Source organism: Bradysia coprophila, chromosome II (genome assembly GCF_014529535.1).
Source record: "Bradysia coprophila strain Holo2 chromosome II, BU_Bcop_v1, whole genome shotgun sequence".
NCBI lineage: Eukaryota > Metazoa > Arthropoda > Insecta > Diptera > Sciaridae > Bradysia > Bradysia coprophila.
The window spans coordinates 1528080-1545635 of NC_050735.1; the positions used below are offsets into that span (position 1 = coordinate 1528080).

A 17556-nucleotide genomic window follows, 5' to 3' on the forward strand; every position below is an offset into this window, starting at 1 on the left:
ATTTTCTTGAATTTTCCAACTATTTCCCAATGAAATTACAGAAGAGGTATGGTCGATCAAAGTAATATGTAAATGAGTGCTCTTGACAATCTAATTTTTATGTACTCCGTGAGGACGATAGACCATACATGTTTTACACTTTCATTACAATTTCCACATTTTCCTTAATTTTCCCAAAAAAATATTTGTGAAAAAATATGGAAAAAATAGCTTGTGATATCCCTTCTCCTATGTCGCTCCGTGCAGCGGTACATCGAAAATGTTTAATGAAAACGTTATTAACCGTCATTACTACGCCTACGAACATCCTTTCCGGCATTTAATGCGAAATGTCTAGTCAATATCATTCCTATTTATGTCGTCATTAGTATTAACAGTCTTTCGCCACAGTTCGACTTTTTCGCAGATAGAGAACGCTTTAGTCCACTGGTACTCAGTACCAGCTTATTTCGGTAGCATAGGGTGGCGAATGAAAAAGCTTATCAATGAAAGAACAATAGGCGTCTGACTACACCGAACAATTGTTGTTTTGATTAGTGTTGCCACAAGACTAAAACAGAAATTTGAAACTTACACTCACTCTCTGAAATTATATCATCAACGACACCACCAGTGAAGAATTTTCACCTCACAAAAAGAGCACAAACAATTGAGCGACAGAAGTCGACTAGACAGGTGTTTCGTGCAGAGTTTGTAGGTCGGAGTGGAGGCTCTGAAATAACGAATTATTTACACATTTAATGCAGAAATACATATTTACAAAAGCGTAGCCCAAAATTTGTTTGCATTTTATGCGTGTAACGCAGGGTAGTCATAGATTGTACGTTTTCCATAAAAACTGCTATATTTCAACAAGTCGTGCAATTCGAATTTCAACAGCACTTTTTGTCGAAACTTCAAATTATTGTTGCACTAATCTTGGATCATTTCGACTGCACTAAACAACCCTTTCATCTACGTGTTCGTGTAAGCTTTTATAATTTACGTACGCAAACAGAACGAATGTTACCTGTCCAAACAGCGACCAATCCATGTGCAAATTTATTCATCCCGTGTAATACTCATCGAAAAAGCAGGTGGTTTTTCTGCAATGTTTATATGAACCGAACGCTACTTATATATCGTTGAAAAAATGTTAAAATTTGACTGAGCCGATTAAACATTTTTTTTCTCCTGTTAACTAATGTTAAATAAATAAAATGACAATAATTCCCATTAATGTAAGCTCTGTTGTAAAACTTTTAGCACTTAAACATAGACGCATTTAATACTCTAAAAAGTTCCCATATAGAACTCGTGCAGAACGTACACACGGTATACATTGATTGTATATATCAAGTTTTCGTACATCATTTCTCAATTCATTGTTTACGTTATTTATAACGTCGTTGAGCATTTGGCAATTTCGTACACACGTTAAATAGCTCTCATTAAAGTACATTTTAGTCGCATGTATGCTCTGCGGCATACACTTGGGATTATTACTAGGAGTGTGCAATTTTAACATTTTTACTTTTGCGTAACGATTTTTCGTCTTCGACAGTAATAATTGTCATACCGATATTTAAAACGACATTGCACCCAGTTTATTGCCGACAAAATTAGTTGTTTTTTTTGTGGTTGTTCGGTTGTTGGTTATTGTCAGTTCTATTAATTTATTTATGAAGTGAAGACGTGGATTGTTAGTTGAACGCAACGTTATAAAGTATAACTGAGAGTGAAAAATTGAATTTGAAAAAAAAGACGAAAAATAGATCTGCTGCTGCTGCTATAAAGGAGGTGTATCATACTTTCAGTAATAGTCTCCAAATCTGTGAATGGGTTATTGTAGCTGTTAAACTATGTCGACTGCAGTGTGTTATATATCTCATTCATGGGAATGGCCAGATGAATACAAAAATGGTAATAAACTCTATAAATCGGAATTATGTAACAAATTCCGCTAACATTGGAGATATGATTCAAATGGATTCTATCTCCAGATGGTATCATAATAAGAAACTTTAGTTATCCCATTCTATGCTGTGGAAAATTGTTAATAAAAGTTTGTAGATCTATCGTAAGAGCATAAAATCCGCATCGTTATGTAACGAACGTCTGCTTAATTTGCCCGAAGAAATAACTCAATCCAAATCTATTTATGCAAATAAATGCACGCAGTCGAGTACAAAAATACGCAGCAATCTGTACAACCATTTCGTATTAAAATTCTCAAAGCACTTTTGAAACTATTCCTTGAAGTTTTAAAGAGTAAAGTTTGCTACTATAGGGCTTGCATATTATGCAATGCATAGTCATATTTAATCATATTTATAGATTAAGAAAAACTTAAAAAAGAAAAACATTTTCTTTATGAACATCTTTAGCCATGCTTCGTTTGCAAACGGTTCAGGTACACTGGAATGGACGAAAATCTGATTCCACAAATATCGATAACTGAAACTTGTAGTTCTCGAAAAAAAAGCTAATTAATTCGTCGAACTACCGTTTTCTCCAATATACCAACATCACTCGATTATATATCGCACCGGTTTCCATTCGTCTCACTTCAAAGTGATTTTAATAATTTTATTTTTTTGCGAGTAAATTGAAAAGAGAACAACAACAACAAAATCTCAAAGATTCTTAAAAGAAACCGAAAAAAAACGAATCTACAACACTATGCCAACCATAAATTAAACGAACGGGGTTAAAGAACCTCACCAACATTCATTGAACGAATCGAATAATCATAATAATTAAAAATAAAAAGTTTATTGAGATGAGATCTCTGGAAATTCTGAAAATACACCGACAAAATGGACATAATATCCTCATCACTTGTGCAGTACCTAATAAATTGATGACAAAGTAGTCAGTAAATCAATGAAGTATACTTGTAATTTCACAAACATGATACCGAAAATCACACGGATGATTACTTCAATTACTATTACAAAGTCAATGATTAACGCATGCACTGAATGCACATAACGATACCTTGCATGATTAGCATAGCCTATACAACCACTGTTAGCCATCAACCAAACCATACAAATTATCTTCATTTGCATTACATATGCAGTAAATGTCGATTTGTCCATGTAAATACTACAAACTGTACAATGTACATAGTCACTTGAATATTGTTGAACCAATTTCCATTTTCATGTCAACAATTTTTTCTGCTTTTTTCGCACTCAAACATTTTGCACGGTTCAGTAATACACTTATTGTGTGGCCTCGACATTAACATCGATGTTCTACTTATTTTGTGATTAGTCGAAGTTTTTTTTTTAGGACGAACCGAAACACGAGGAAAAATACCGCGAAAATTGTTGTGAAAAAACAACTTTGGGCGAGTGGTTTTCCGAGATTTTTTTAAGCTTTTCAATTTTGTTTCCTTAGTATGCATATACTGTAAAGCCTCGGTAAGACCTCTGAAGTCCTTCGTAGATTACTGAAACTTGCATAACTTAACCTTTCACATTTGTATCCCGATATATATGCTGTAGTCTGCTACGTATTTTAACGTAGCCCATAGCATTTGATATTAAATCTTTCAAGGCATCAGCTTCAACGTAAAAAACGAATTTCGATATAAGAAGAACCCAGCCAGAGATTATCGGTTATTATCGTTATCGATAAATCGATGGCTAGCCGTTTCTTAAAGGTTACAATTTTGGAATGTGCTAAGAACCTAAAATCTCAATTCTATCTCCGATCTTATTTTACATTCATACATTCTAGACCGTCCGTGTGTGCATTGTGCTACACTGTTTTTTATTTAGAACTTTATTTATATCGAAATTTATACATATAAAACGTATTACTGGTTAGGTGAATTTTATGATTGTCAGCGAGACACCGAGACATCATCATCAAACAAACACTAAAGAATATTCATGCGCATAAAGGAACCACACCAGATAATATGTGGAGTAAATCGAAAAAGTATTTTGTGTAGACGTATTCTGACTCTCTCACTGCTTTGTATTTAAACGTGCACGAATACATATGTAAGTGAAGCCGCTGAACTTAACTGAATCGAAATTCTGGGTTCACTAAACTGGCGAATGGAGAAAAAGAGCTAGAGTCGAAAATATTTTTAAAGTTTTTGTTTTGTTTTTGTTTCTATTTGGATGTCTGTAGAGACGATTACGAATCGATTTGTTCAAAGAATGTAAACGTTCCAAAATACCGAAAGTTCAGGAACAGAAATTGTTGCATTGAGAAGATGGCTGGATGACTAAAGAGAGGTGCACATGAAACCAAAGTCTATTTCAGATTATCGTAATAAATCCGTAATAATAACGAATATCTAATTTCGATGCTTTCGACACGTGTTCAGTAGTATTGTGTCACGTTAGAACTTGTTGATATTATAAAATGGTTTATGCTTGTCAATGCGTTGGATAAAGGCGACACATAAATCACTAACAATCTCACAGTACTGGGGAAAATTTCTAACCTTTTACGACTGACAAGTCTGACAAAGATCGGATTAGCATATGTGTATATACACGTGTACTGGTATGAATGAAAATAGCGTCATCACATCGTGAATCACAATGAATCATAGTTAGAAATTTGTAAATACAGCGAGTCATGAGCGCACGTGAAAATGCTTGCACAAATTTTTCCGTACAACGACTGAACATCATATTTGTATCATCCGCAGTTTAGATCTTGTGTCAACAATTATAATGCCAATTCAGATTATTTGATTCTTGATTGCGCAAAATTTACAGGCATCGATGCTTACCTAAAATTGTAGCCCGCATTTGCGTGTCTCGTATTTAATTTTTGATGATATCTTTTCATCAGAATCCTTTTTGAAAAATGTACGACCGTACTAACGAACACGAATGTCTTACTGATGTTGATACAATGCAAGTTTGACATAAAATGCTTTTGTTTTGGGGCCTTTTCCATTACTGTTGATTCACAACGTTTACTTTTAATGATATCATTCCACCAGAATACTTTTTCAAAAATAAAGGACCGCAATAATGCTAAGCATCTTAAGAGGCATCGGTGCTTTGCTGAAAAGCACACATTAGGGCAATTTTTAAATACTGGATTTTAGTTTACTTTTGATGATATCTTTCATCAGAATCCTTTTTCGAAAATGTACGACCGCATTTCCGACCACGAATGTGGTAGCTTTCAACAGAAAAAACATTTGGTTGTAGCAGTTTGACCGGCTCTGAGAAACGTAAGCAGTTTACGAAAATTTCGTTAAACTGCTCACTTTACTCAGAGCTGGTCAAACAACTGCAACCAAATGTATTTTCTGTTGAAAGCTAACACATTCGTGGCCGGAATTGCGGTAGTACATTTTTCAAAAAGGATTCTGATTTAAAAATGTCATCAAAAATGAAATATGATGCACACAAATGTAGGCTATAATTTTAGCTAAGTACTGGTTCCTCTTAAGAGCGCTCACCCATTAACAATTTTCAAGCCTACATTTTTGCGCAAAAATATTCGTTTTTTGATGATTTCTCTGAACCAAAACCTTTTTTTGAAAAAGTAAAACCATTAAAGCATGCAAAAATGAGTTAATTTTAAGGGGAAATTTTATTTGTGGATGATAACTTTATTCCACTTGGAGAAACTTTTGCAAATGTGTAAATTTATGTGTTACGCTTTAATGGTTTTACTTTTTCAAAAAAAAGATTTTGGTTCAGAGAAATCATCAAAAAACGAATATTTTTGCGTCCAAATGTAGGCTAGAAAATTGCTAATGGGTGAGCACTCTTAATAACCACTTTTTGACGATCTTCTCGAACATGAACGCCTCCAGTTAGCCTTTTCGTTTGAGTAACGACGCCTTATGCTCATTTTAGAATCATATGCATTTTTCGCAGCTCGTCGACATTTTTATACGGATTTATATTGATATGTCGAATGTTGTACCGCCTTTTATACTCGCCATCTACCTACATCAATGCTGCATGCACATTGTCACTTCAAAGATGTATCTCTGTTCTTATTATATGTGGCACATATATAGATCTTGATCTCTTTCCGTTCAACTCTTGCCACACATAAAATATGTGCTATGATTATTTTCAAGCACTTTATACGTTCCAAGCACACTATACACTCTAACTCTATACACATATCGATGGAATATTTTTTTTTTTTAAATTAACTCAATCATTCTCACCCGCACCTACTCGTGGACACACAAAAGTGCATGTTCGTATTTTTTTATACGTATATACTATGTTGAACGTAAATATGTCTGAGGTTATTATATTGTGTTGAAGTAGACAACTCGACCTAATTTGGTGCTGAACGATCTGTAACATAGACGTATGCATATTTATGCAGACATTATGCAAATGTGAAAGTCTTTTACGAGTGAAAATTTATCAATTAAACTTTTTTTTTCTGCCATGCATTAACTAACTAGTACATTAGCAATGTTGAACTGTTATCTGGCGTTTATTTTGCATCGTGTAGATATTGAAATGTATGTGTGACAGAGTTGTATTGATTGCCCACGAAAGTTCGGTGTAGGAGCGTAGGAGTAGAAGAAAACAGTTTTGTTTTGGCTTAAAATCAATGGAAAAATTTTGTGGATTCTCTGTTGTTTTTGTTCAAGTCCTACGTGCATTTCATTAACATATTTGCATGTTAAGAGCGTTTACCCCTTGGCAAATTTCTAGCCTTTAATGGTTTCACTTAAAAAAAAAAGATTTTGGTTCGGGAAAATCGTCAAAAAACGAATATTTTTGCGCACAAATGTATGCTAGAAATTGCAAAGGGGTGAACGCTCTTAAGTTTGGCATAATTTAAGACTATCATTTTGGATAGGATAATAGGATATTCTAATTACCAATTCTGCAACAATGAAACTGGACAATATCACGTAATTGTTATCGACCTGATTATTGCAATTAATATTTCTTTATCAATCCATAAATAGATCCCTAGAATAGTTTAATGAGATGCGCTATGTGCGCTCTACATAGATAAGTACTTTTGGTTGAATTCATTTTAAGGCTTGATTTCCACTTACCAAAAAAGTGAGAGAGCGTGAGAGACACAACTGATTTTTTTTAAATTTTTCTTTGTTTACTTGACAGCTTTCTTTGTTTATAGGATCTAAATAAATGTCATAAAGTACATAGTGCTACAGAAAGCCGAATCTATGTGATCGTGGGTGGACATCTCGGACTATACATATATTTAAAGAAAAAAAAGAGTTTCTATAACTTAGTTTTATTAGCTGCATTATTAAATCGTCCCTCAACTCTATGCCATTCCAAAAACAAATTATTTATAATTAGATCGTTAAAATGAGTAATCGTGTGTCCTATCGTGAAACCTCTGTCAGTCATTCATTGCTAAGGCTCGGAATCAAGTTTTTTAGGGCAAGATACATTCACGTTACATTTAGGCCAACAGTGTCGCTGTTATCCGTAGAGTGTTCGTGTCCTTTGTATTGAGGCAATTTGGATTTAAGAGTTATGGTTTCAACATTTTAAAGTTTGTGTAGGCAATCCAATACTGAAACCTACTGTCAAATCTCAAGTCCGGCAACTTAAAGGATTTCCCAAACCGTATCTCCCGAAACCCGTATTACAGTGAGTGTACGACCTATATGGATATTTTACCATTAGCATGAAAATATCTGAAGCAACCATTCATTCTTGAACTGTATTTGCGATACGATATTCATGAAATAGTCTCGTTTTTCGGTTTAGTTGATTTTTAAAACTAACAAATTAGAAACCAAAACCTTGATTAATTTTTCGCTTAATGAACATCATCGCCAAAGTACACCATTAACCAGGGCCGTATCTAGATGGGGCGCAGGGGGCGGCGCCCCTCCTAGCGAAGTCATTTTTTCATTTTTTTTTAATTTTTCCCATACACAATAATTTTTTTGGACCTTGCGCCCCCCCTAGCGCACTCAGATTTTGAAGTCTGGCTACGGCCCTGCCATTAACAAACGTCTCAGCTACGCTTATCCCGAGGCTTATCCAGAAAAAAAAACGGTTCTCTGTTATGCAATAAGCAGATTAAATTCTAATATATACCTGTAGCATGGATTTTTGTAAAGCTTTTTTGAATAACAATGTGAGTCTAATAAATGTGAGATAGCGTTCCCGAAGTAGCTATAGTTTTTTATGGAAATGTTTCTGTTTAAAAAATAAGCCAACCAACTTATAGCGTTGTCCATCTCGCTTCTTTTACATCGATGAAAAATAATGAAGTAAATTCAAAAAATATTCACTTGTTTCTGAAGACAATGTACTATTGCTCGCAAACGATATCAGTTTATTAATAGTTTACTGCTACATACCACAGTGTGGTATTACCACACTCGCTTCGACAGAGTTCTCTCAATTTGCTGATTACTTAGGTAACCAATTGTTAGTTGTGGTCATAAATATGAATTTCTATTTGGGTGACCAAATTGAGTAGAAAATCTCATTATCTTCTATCTTCCGAGCAATAAAACTTTATCACATTAAAACTCGTCAATAAACTAGGTCCCACCTGTTGAATAGGTCAGATCCCTTGACTGTCTGAACGTCTCAATAGTTTTTGTATTGAAAATGATTTATTTCAATGAAATGTAATTTATAAATGTAATGTAATGTAATTTATGGCCATCAACATAAAAACATAATTCGAAGAAGAACTACTAGAACGGTCTGCATATATCATAGCTTAATCTGTTTAGTTTTACTGAAGACCATGGTCTATAAAATGTCTTCCTCGCTTCGCTCTTGCCACAAACTTCAAACTCGTTAATTTTTGTTTTGTTTATTGCGTTTGTTAACCAGGCAAAATCACATAACAAGAAAATTACTATTGAAATAGACGCTGATCGTTAAACTAACATAATATATATTGGAACCTAGCCTTAGGAATTGAAAACTAAATCGGTTGAGAATTACTCCAGTTTTATCGTCTTAACAAAGAAGTAGAAAAGGCTTCTTTTGGAAACTACTACTAGATGCAACCGATACAACCCATTTTTGAAAATAACTCAAACAAAGATAAAACAGTGTTAGATTTTAAACAAATTTCCATACATCGTAGTGATCGTGTTACGTACGGTGTATTTTCTGTTGTAACCCATGACCTACAGTTAAGGGAATTATCAAATTTCGTTGATGATGCACACGGCATCATAATGTCAAATATGAAGACAATATACAATAAGGCAATGAATTTCTTGTGGAGAATTAGTAACAGCTGTGATGATTTCGAAAAAGAAAGCGAATATGTTTACATGCGAGAAATCTCACTTCAGCCGAAACTGCGGGATCCTTTGTTGTGAAAAACTTTGTGTTGATCTCGCCACGATGGGATTGAACAAAACTTAAATAGAGTCGTGACACCACCTCTGATTTTTTTTTCATGTTCTGGTTGAGGGACTCGAGTACTACACGAAACTGTATTCAGTTTCCAGATCTGACACTCTTTACGCTTCTTTTGTTGATGTAGAACGATGTGGAACAATTAAAACTGTACAAGGCTAACCAATTACAAACTTTAATTGAGTTGAGTTTACCTTTCGAAGTCAAACAAACAAACAAAGTACTATGCACCAGCTGATGGATAAGCAGCTGTTGCTATTGTATACTAATCAAGGACAATTTTTTTCCTTTTTTTTCACCATTTTCCAATTTTTTTTCAATATTTTCATCTAAATTGATAAAAAAACTTTTTCGGCAAACCTTTGAGTAAAAGTGAAAAATGTAGGAAAAAATGGAAAACGTTTCCCGCTCATTTCCTGATTGTAAAATTGCATGTACGACACGTTTCATGTAAATAAAAATCAAACTCATACTGTAAAGGGCCATGCAATAGTGCGGTCTATGTGAGGTCGTCCACTGCAATTTCATTTTTTTTTTAAATTCAGTAATCCCATTTCATAAACATAGCACAGACAATAAAGCCAGTTGCAGGCCTGTATCAATGCAAATGTTTCCAGGTTTTTTTTTATAAGCTTTGTACTCACTGACTATTACACTAATGTACGCACATTGCATACTATCAGCAATACAATAATTGCTGCTTTTTACAAAGTCAGATTCAGTTTACTTGTTTTTAAAGTATATATAAAAAGCCCGAGCCCAATAGACTTCTGCGTATGACAGTTAACATTGCATTTGATTAATTACACTTAAAAATATTATGGAGAAAAAGTGAAGTAAAAAATGGGTTTGGCACTTAACCCGTTTTCTGCATGTCACTTTTCCAACAGAAAATAGATTTATTTTTGTTCCTTTAGCAGATATTATAATGTGTGTGTATGGAATGGTGCTCAATAATTACAGAGACATTTAAATAATTCTGCTTCCGAAACATACTTTTCGAAGAAACATACAATATATTATAATGAAGTAGTTTTACTGCTAAAACCGTATGATCTGGAGAAGTCTGTTCAGCGATTCCAGTTTTAATTGCATTGATAAGGTTAAGGTCTCTTATACATTATGTTATTGCAACGAAATGTTTCGCTAAAAATATATCACCGGTTCTGTGTTCTGTGTTTTAACAAAGAAAAAAAATTATTTCCATTTCAGTGTCGGCTTCATTTGTTCCGGGCACGGAATCAAATACCGGTCGTCAACGTCATGCACCGCTTTATGGTCGTTTAGTTCCTGAAGAGCATCTACCTGCCACACATCGCGATGTTGTGCATCAAGTAAATTTTAAAATTTCATTTGTTCACTCACATAATGTTCAACGCCATTAATTAGCCATTTAACAAACAGATGCTGCAACGATCGAGCCCCACCCCATCGACAGATATACGGGCGATGCAGGCACGAATTCCACAACATTTTCGCGATCCATCGGCGGCACCATTACGGAAATTGAGTGTGGATTTGATAAAAACTTACAAACACATAAATGAGGTGAGTCTCTTATAGTTGTAATTTTCATCCCAGCTGATGATTCGTTAGCTGATGATGCTGACAATTATCCAGACACTCAAAGTACTTTGGCGGAAAAAGCTCAATTAATTTTGCGGTTGTGCGGCGAGCAATTGTTTATTGCGTTTAGCCTGTGCTGAATATCTGATTTCATACGGAAAACACAGCATAGTCATTGATCAATCCCATTAACCCAGAATTACTTTGTGAGTCATAACTTAACCCACTTGGAGAAACCTGTGAAAATTACATAAATTTACACAATCTGCAAAGGTTTCCCCAAGTGGGATAAGGTTTCACCCGGTAGCCAATTTCTCATTTGAAAGTAACACATTTTTCAAAAAAAATTCAGAGAAATCATAAAAAAAAACAAATATTTTTCCGCCTAAATGTAGGCTACAATTAAATAGGCTACAAATTTGCAAAGTGTCCATTGCCCTTTAATACTCGGATTTACTGTACAGTGTGTGTATATGTGTAACATCTTGCAAGAAGTGGAACTGTTGCCATTTAAGAAAAACAGCCAAAGACGTGAATTTCTTACAATCTATTTTGAGGTAAGCGTATGCATCTCTGACGCTTCAATAGCGACTGTGCAATTACATTTATCACCATTACAGACCAGTCTATCGTCACACTTCATCGTCAACAGCTTTGTCATATAATAACCCTTTAATTTCCATTGAAAACAATCAAAATGGCCATCAAACCATTTGACTTGTTGACTTTTCAAGTCGATATTTTCCATTCGTTGAATCCGTAATCCATTCGATTTCACTCAATTGTCATCTTCAATAAAGAATGCATTTAGCACGGTGGAATGGGAAGAAAAATACCTGTCTCACAGATTGCCATAATTTTCGTTTAAATGAAAATTCTTTGACTTCGTCTTATTGTCAAACCGTTTGTTTTATATGGCAATGGGAACGTAGAATGGAGAGGGGAAAAAATCCAATTATTTTTCACGCGATTTCCTTTATTTTAACTACTTTCCTACTCCGTTGCATATCCAACTACATAATCGTTGCAGTGCATATCGTTAGATTATAGAATACTATCACACAGACAGTGTTGTTATCGCCTTTCGAATATATAAATTCTACTTTTCCCCATACTATGTTCCTTTCGCTTGAGCTTCAGCTTTACCGTTTACCAACTGTACCAGCACATCAGGTATATAACGAACGAATAACCGTAACTCTATATCTATACATCACATTATACATCCATTCCATGGATGAAAATGATTTTCCTGTTTTGATGTCTTGCTCGTTCCACACTGCTATATAATAATATAATGCAGCTTATAAAATATAAGCACAAGATTTTTCGTTTGTTTGGACACAAAATGTGTATAGCGTCGGGTCGAAAGAACAAAAAAAAACTTGTATTACATAACACACAAAAATTATTTCATTCCTTTTCTCCAGACAAACTATAAATGTGTTATCATATACACATCCCCTTGTTACATTTTTAGCTCCTCAGACTAACGGTTACCGCAATATTATAACAGCCATTATTATAATTGTGCAGAAAATGTGTTAAATATGGCATATGGTTCGGAACTTTTTAATTGGATTAGTTAATTTTTGGACGAGAACAAAAAAAAGCACACACAACACACGAGCAGGTTTCGAACAAATGTTTTGAAGATTTATCATGTGGAACATGTTTATGTTGAAATTGTTTTTCAATTGGAGGGGAACGAAAATTTTCCTGCTGTAGAGTAGATATAATTTAATGCTGTAACAATAATGGTCATGATTATTTTGCAGAAAATTAACTGACCGAAAGGTAACTTATTATAACATCCAAACAAAAGTTTGCGTCGGATGTGGATGTTAATACCCACTCAGATAAATATTGGGGATTAAATTTTAATCTCCTTGGGATTTCAGTCGCTAACAAAGTCACTAAGAGTCTGTGACCAACGAGTCGTTAATATTATACAAATTAAGTCACACTATTGGCTCTTACAATCCACACCCGAATTTTATGACAATAAAACTGTGTGACACTTCAGCCAATCTGCCAATTTTCCAAGCCTGAACTAAGGGTATTGATGCTCGAAAGGCTTTTCCATTTTTTGTATTAACGAGAGGCATTTAAAAAAAATCGCCCTTCAAAGTCTGAAGGAAGTTTGGATATCCAGTGATTTTCATAGATAACCAACGATAACTTCTTGTCAGCTAAATTAGTGTGATGTGTGACTTGAAATGGAGACTTATTGCTTCTTAGATTTTGATTGAAATCACATTTCATTTGCCGTCATTTTGAGTTTTTCCAAACTTTTTATGTCAAAACTGCCGCGACTATATTTCGGAAAAAAGTTTTTCATTTTTCCAGAATTTACCCACTTTTTCACACCATTTTCCCATACTTTTTTTCTTTTTACCTTAAAAATTGGTTTAAAAATTACTGCAAATGGAATGTGATTGTGATGACGGTAGTGAACCTTTTTTAGGCTTACTTCAAATTCCCTAAGGAACGTTGTAAAGGTTCTGTAAATTCTAGCGAATCAACAATTGCACCATCTGCCCTAATTTCGACGACGGTCTATAATATGTCTCAAAAGGTCAGAACGAGAAAGTAGTACAACTTCAGCCGATTAACTGTGCATGACTTAGCCTCTATATGATTTCCAGCACTAGTTGAGCTTATTAGTCAAGTTTAAGTCATTAATAAAATTGTTGTATTGCTTGGTCAGTAATTCAACATTGACAAAGTTGAATAAAAGAAATTTTTTCAACAATTTTGGTCAAGTCAAAGCAATACAACACTTTGTCAAAGTTTAAGTCGAGTCCAATATGCAGAAAAAACAAAATTCCCTTTTTGGGTAAACGTATGAAATTATCAGTTGAAGAGTCCGAAATGCCCAAAACCTCAGAACGATGTGAAATGAAAATAGGTTTCATGTAGACCTATTTTTCATCTGCACTGTATTATTTTAGGCGTTTCTCTTTTCTTTTCTTTTTTAAGCACAGTACATACGTGCATTTGTGTGCACAAAATTCAATTTTGACTAACGAAAACTTCACATTCTCCAATTTAATACAATGCTCGTCGTCGTCGTCGTTTTTTTTTAAAATCATATTTCGCCTTAAACTCTAACAAATACCGTAGATGAATGCAAATAAGTTTACAATTTACAAAATTGAAAACTCTTCAACGTCGTCTCGTGTGCGTCGTCTGTCGGCTTTGATTCATTACTTCCTTCCAGGTTTCTGCCGGAATAAAACTCACCACCTACAACAATGCCATTTTCTTTGTCATATTGGTGGAAAATTTATTTACGGATTGACGGATTAATGAAATTTGAAGCTCAAGTGGGACGGATTATATTGTGACAATAGTTTATTTACGGAAATGAAATTTTCCACTTCAATGGATTTTGTAAGATGTCTACACATCCTTAATATAATTTAGGTATAGACATCGTACAACAACCCTTTTACTATACACACTAATACATTTTCTATATTCAAATTTGTTGATCGAATTGTTGTCATGTTTCATATTTCCATAATTGATAATTAGTAGCGATTTTGCCGTTAGTATTAAATGCTGACAGATTGGAGATATTGTCAGAACTTTATTCTTCCATTGTCCGTAAAGTTTCGAATCTATCTCATTGCATATAGTTGGGGTATATATGTGTGTGTCAGTTACAATAGAGAGCGAAACCAAGTCCCAATTTACACTGCATTTGCTTAGGTATTACGTATTGCAGTAACAACGTGAAAACTGTAAAACTTTACCATCGAATTTCTACCGTTCTTTTCGGTAGAGAAAAATGAATATTATTTCCAAGCGTGAAATTAAAGTGGATTGTCGTCCGCAAACGTACAGTCGTATCTTTATTATGCATCCACAGTGCACAAAGAAGAAGTGCTTGCAATTTAATTCAATAAGCTCGGTGTGTGGAGTTGAATATTTTTATTTTTGTTTAGATGGGAGACTAACAAGAAACTTGAACCTTTCATCCAAAATAACTTCGAACATGCAATCCAATCATTCTTCCTTTATTTTTTATTAAGTGGACTGTTTGGTTCTATCAAAGCATCCGAAACATTGGTCGATGAATCGATGAAATTAATCACATACTTGACCAACGGGTTTATTGTTCCCTTGATCCACAGTGATGTGTTTAAATGAATTTTAATTTTGAACATTAAATAAACGCTTTCACTTTAACTCTCAACTGTCTCTCTCCGTATATGGTGACTCGATGTTACATCATCTGATTCTTATGCTTGCCGTAGAATTTTAAGAATTCTCTCTTCCATTCAATATTTTAATTAAAACTAAGAAAAAGTAATAAGAGGAATAACAAACCGACAACAATTACGTAATATCAACGTACTTCTCCTTCGACATTTTTTTTTTTTCTAATATACAATACGTTCACGTCATTCCTTGGACGTATACACGTATCCATAATGAACGATTCCATAAGCTATAAGCGAAATTTCATATCTTTCGTAACCATCTTTAAACTAATACTACGCCCCACGAATCTTAAGGTCATTTTTATTCTTACCACGTAATAGCTGGGTTAAATTTTTCTTCTCTTTTTTCTTGCCATATAACAATTGCGAGCTGTGTGTGAACTGAAAGTGGCTGTCTGTGGGGAACCCAAATAAAAATCGAACTTCATGGATGGAAAAGAATAATGGAATGGTGTGTAAAATGAACACTAAAAGTTTTTGAGTGATGGCAGAACATACTTTTTACGTTTTCTTATTCTTCTGTAATGAACGTGGTAACCTTGTTTGACGTTCCCTGTTTATACAAAAAAAAAACGTTTTTCTTTAATTTGTTGAGAAAGGAATTGTTGACATTGTCTATCTTAGGTTACGTGTTTTTTTCAGTAATCAATTCCCAAATTACAAAACGCTTCGTGGTTTCTCTATACTCTCTACAAATTTTTCTTTCATTATTATCACACCTCTGCAAAAAAAAGCAAGACAAAAATCTGTACATTGTCAATATTTCACGTGGATACTAAGCCCAGTGTAACGATACCATAGTCACTTTCAACACCTGTAAAGCATATTGGATATTGAACAATCTTATTGTGCTTATTCTTTAAAGAAGAAACACCTTGTTTCCGATTCATCCTATGAGATAATCCTTTTTTTACCACAAACAATCTCTCCGCTACACATACTCAAAATGTAAAATGAAAAAAAAGCCAACATCAATGCAGCACACACACAACATGTCATACGTTTGTTTTTAGTGCTTAGCGTCGAAAAATATATAATTCCACGGTCGTACACTCTTTGTTTGTTTAGCAACAGTTCTTTCGGTTATTTCCCTCTGTACCGTTCATTCAAACACACAATAGCGAGAAACGTGGAAGGTATTCATTTCAAAAAAAGGTTCAAAAATAGCTGTGGTCTTTGTGAAATTTTCACTGTCCACTGAAGCCAGTTCAAGGGAACATCTAATGGTACCGGACAGTTATTTAAATTTGATTTAATTTTCATTCATTTTAATTCTGTGGGCAGCTTTAATCAAATTTAATTAGAATTCACGCTGTAAGTGTGCCTAAAATTTGAATTTGATGTATATTATTCATCTTCCATCGCGCCTAGCCAGCAGCTCGTCAGGACTTTCCATCTGTTCTGATGGTCTCACTCCGTGCTCTTTTCATCCTTAATAAACCTGTATATCTTCCGACACCCGACTAATTTCGCTCTGCTATCACTTCTGGCAAACTCGGTGCCCAGCATGACATAATGGTCACTCGATTGTGGATCTAATACAGTGTAACATTCGAAAACAAAATCCAAAGATTGTTTGACGAACGACAGCGATTCTATATTGACTGTCCGTACAGATCAAACTTTTGTTAGCTCTGATTCGAAAGTCGGATCATCTTTTGATCACTTTCACATTTGGCAATGATTTCATATGGAAAAACGGTAGCTGACCTGTCCAGATGAATAGACTTATTGTAGTCCAGTTCTATGCTTCCGGTTTTCCTTCGATACCGGTACATAACAACATCCCCCTCTACCGAGAGCCTATCGTTTTGCTCGGCAAATTCGTTTCACAACAGATTGCTTGCACTTTTTCTTCGGATATCTCTATTTCCCTGAATTTTCTATGTTATCCTGACAGAATTTCAACGTGAGAAAAAGTCCCCTCCTCTGTACAGTCTGTATACTGTCACTTAACTTCTTCCGTTTCAAATGCATTCACTAAATTTCACGCTGTGTAGTTGGTTTCGGGTTGATGGTATCTGGAATTTATTTTTAACTTTGTATTTTTCCAATATTTACTGTTTTGCACACATTAAAAATCGTACTTTTTAAACTGTAGATACTTCTTGGTTTCGCTGATTTCTCTAAATTTTCATTTGAAATATCATACGAAATGAGAGAAATCAGAGAAAGGAAGAAGAGCAGCTTAGAGGGATTTTAAAGTGGGAGTTTTTACGTGAACAAAGCAGTAATACAATTAGAAAACGAATTATTCAAATAATTCTCAGTTTACTTTTCCTGTCTTTCAATTCATGAATGTATTTAAAGCCACAGCGAATTGAAACTAATTGACATAAGTCCTTTAAATACTAAATAAAACTAATGATAAACTGTAAGCCACTGCACAGTGAAAGAAAATGAGGCTGCTCGCTAATGCACTAGTGTAA

General features: G+C 34.4%; 1 protein-coding gene across 4 annotated transcripts in view; it reads left to right on the top strand.

The window, feature by feature from the left end:
• LOC119068101 (serine/threonine-protein kinase minibrain) overlaps positions 1–17556 on the top strand; it is a 60090-nt gene that overhangs the window by 20512 nt on the left and 22022 nt on the right. Inside the window, exons 1-3 of one of the 4 annotated variants that reach the window (XM_037171569.1) lie at positions 1539–1902; positions 10542–10663; positions 10719–10877. In XM_037171569.1, the coding sequence (XP_037027464.1) occupies positions 1842–1902; positions 10542–10663; positions 10719–10877 (342 nt within the window). In that variant the 5' untranslated portion in view covers positions 1539–1841. Of the gene's footprint in view, positions 1–1538; positions 1903–10541; positions 10664–10718; positions 10878–17556 lie in introns of those variants that run through there. The other 3 variants (XM_037171652.1, XM_037171728.1, XM_037171806.1) reach the window with 3 other exon arrangements.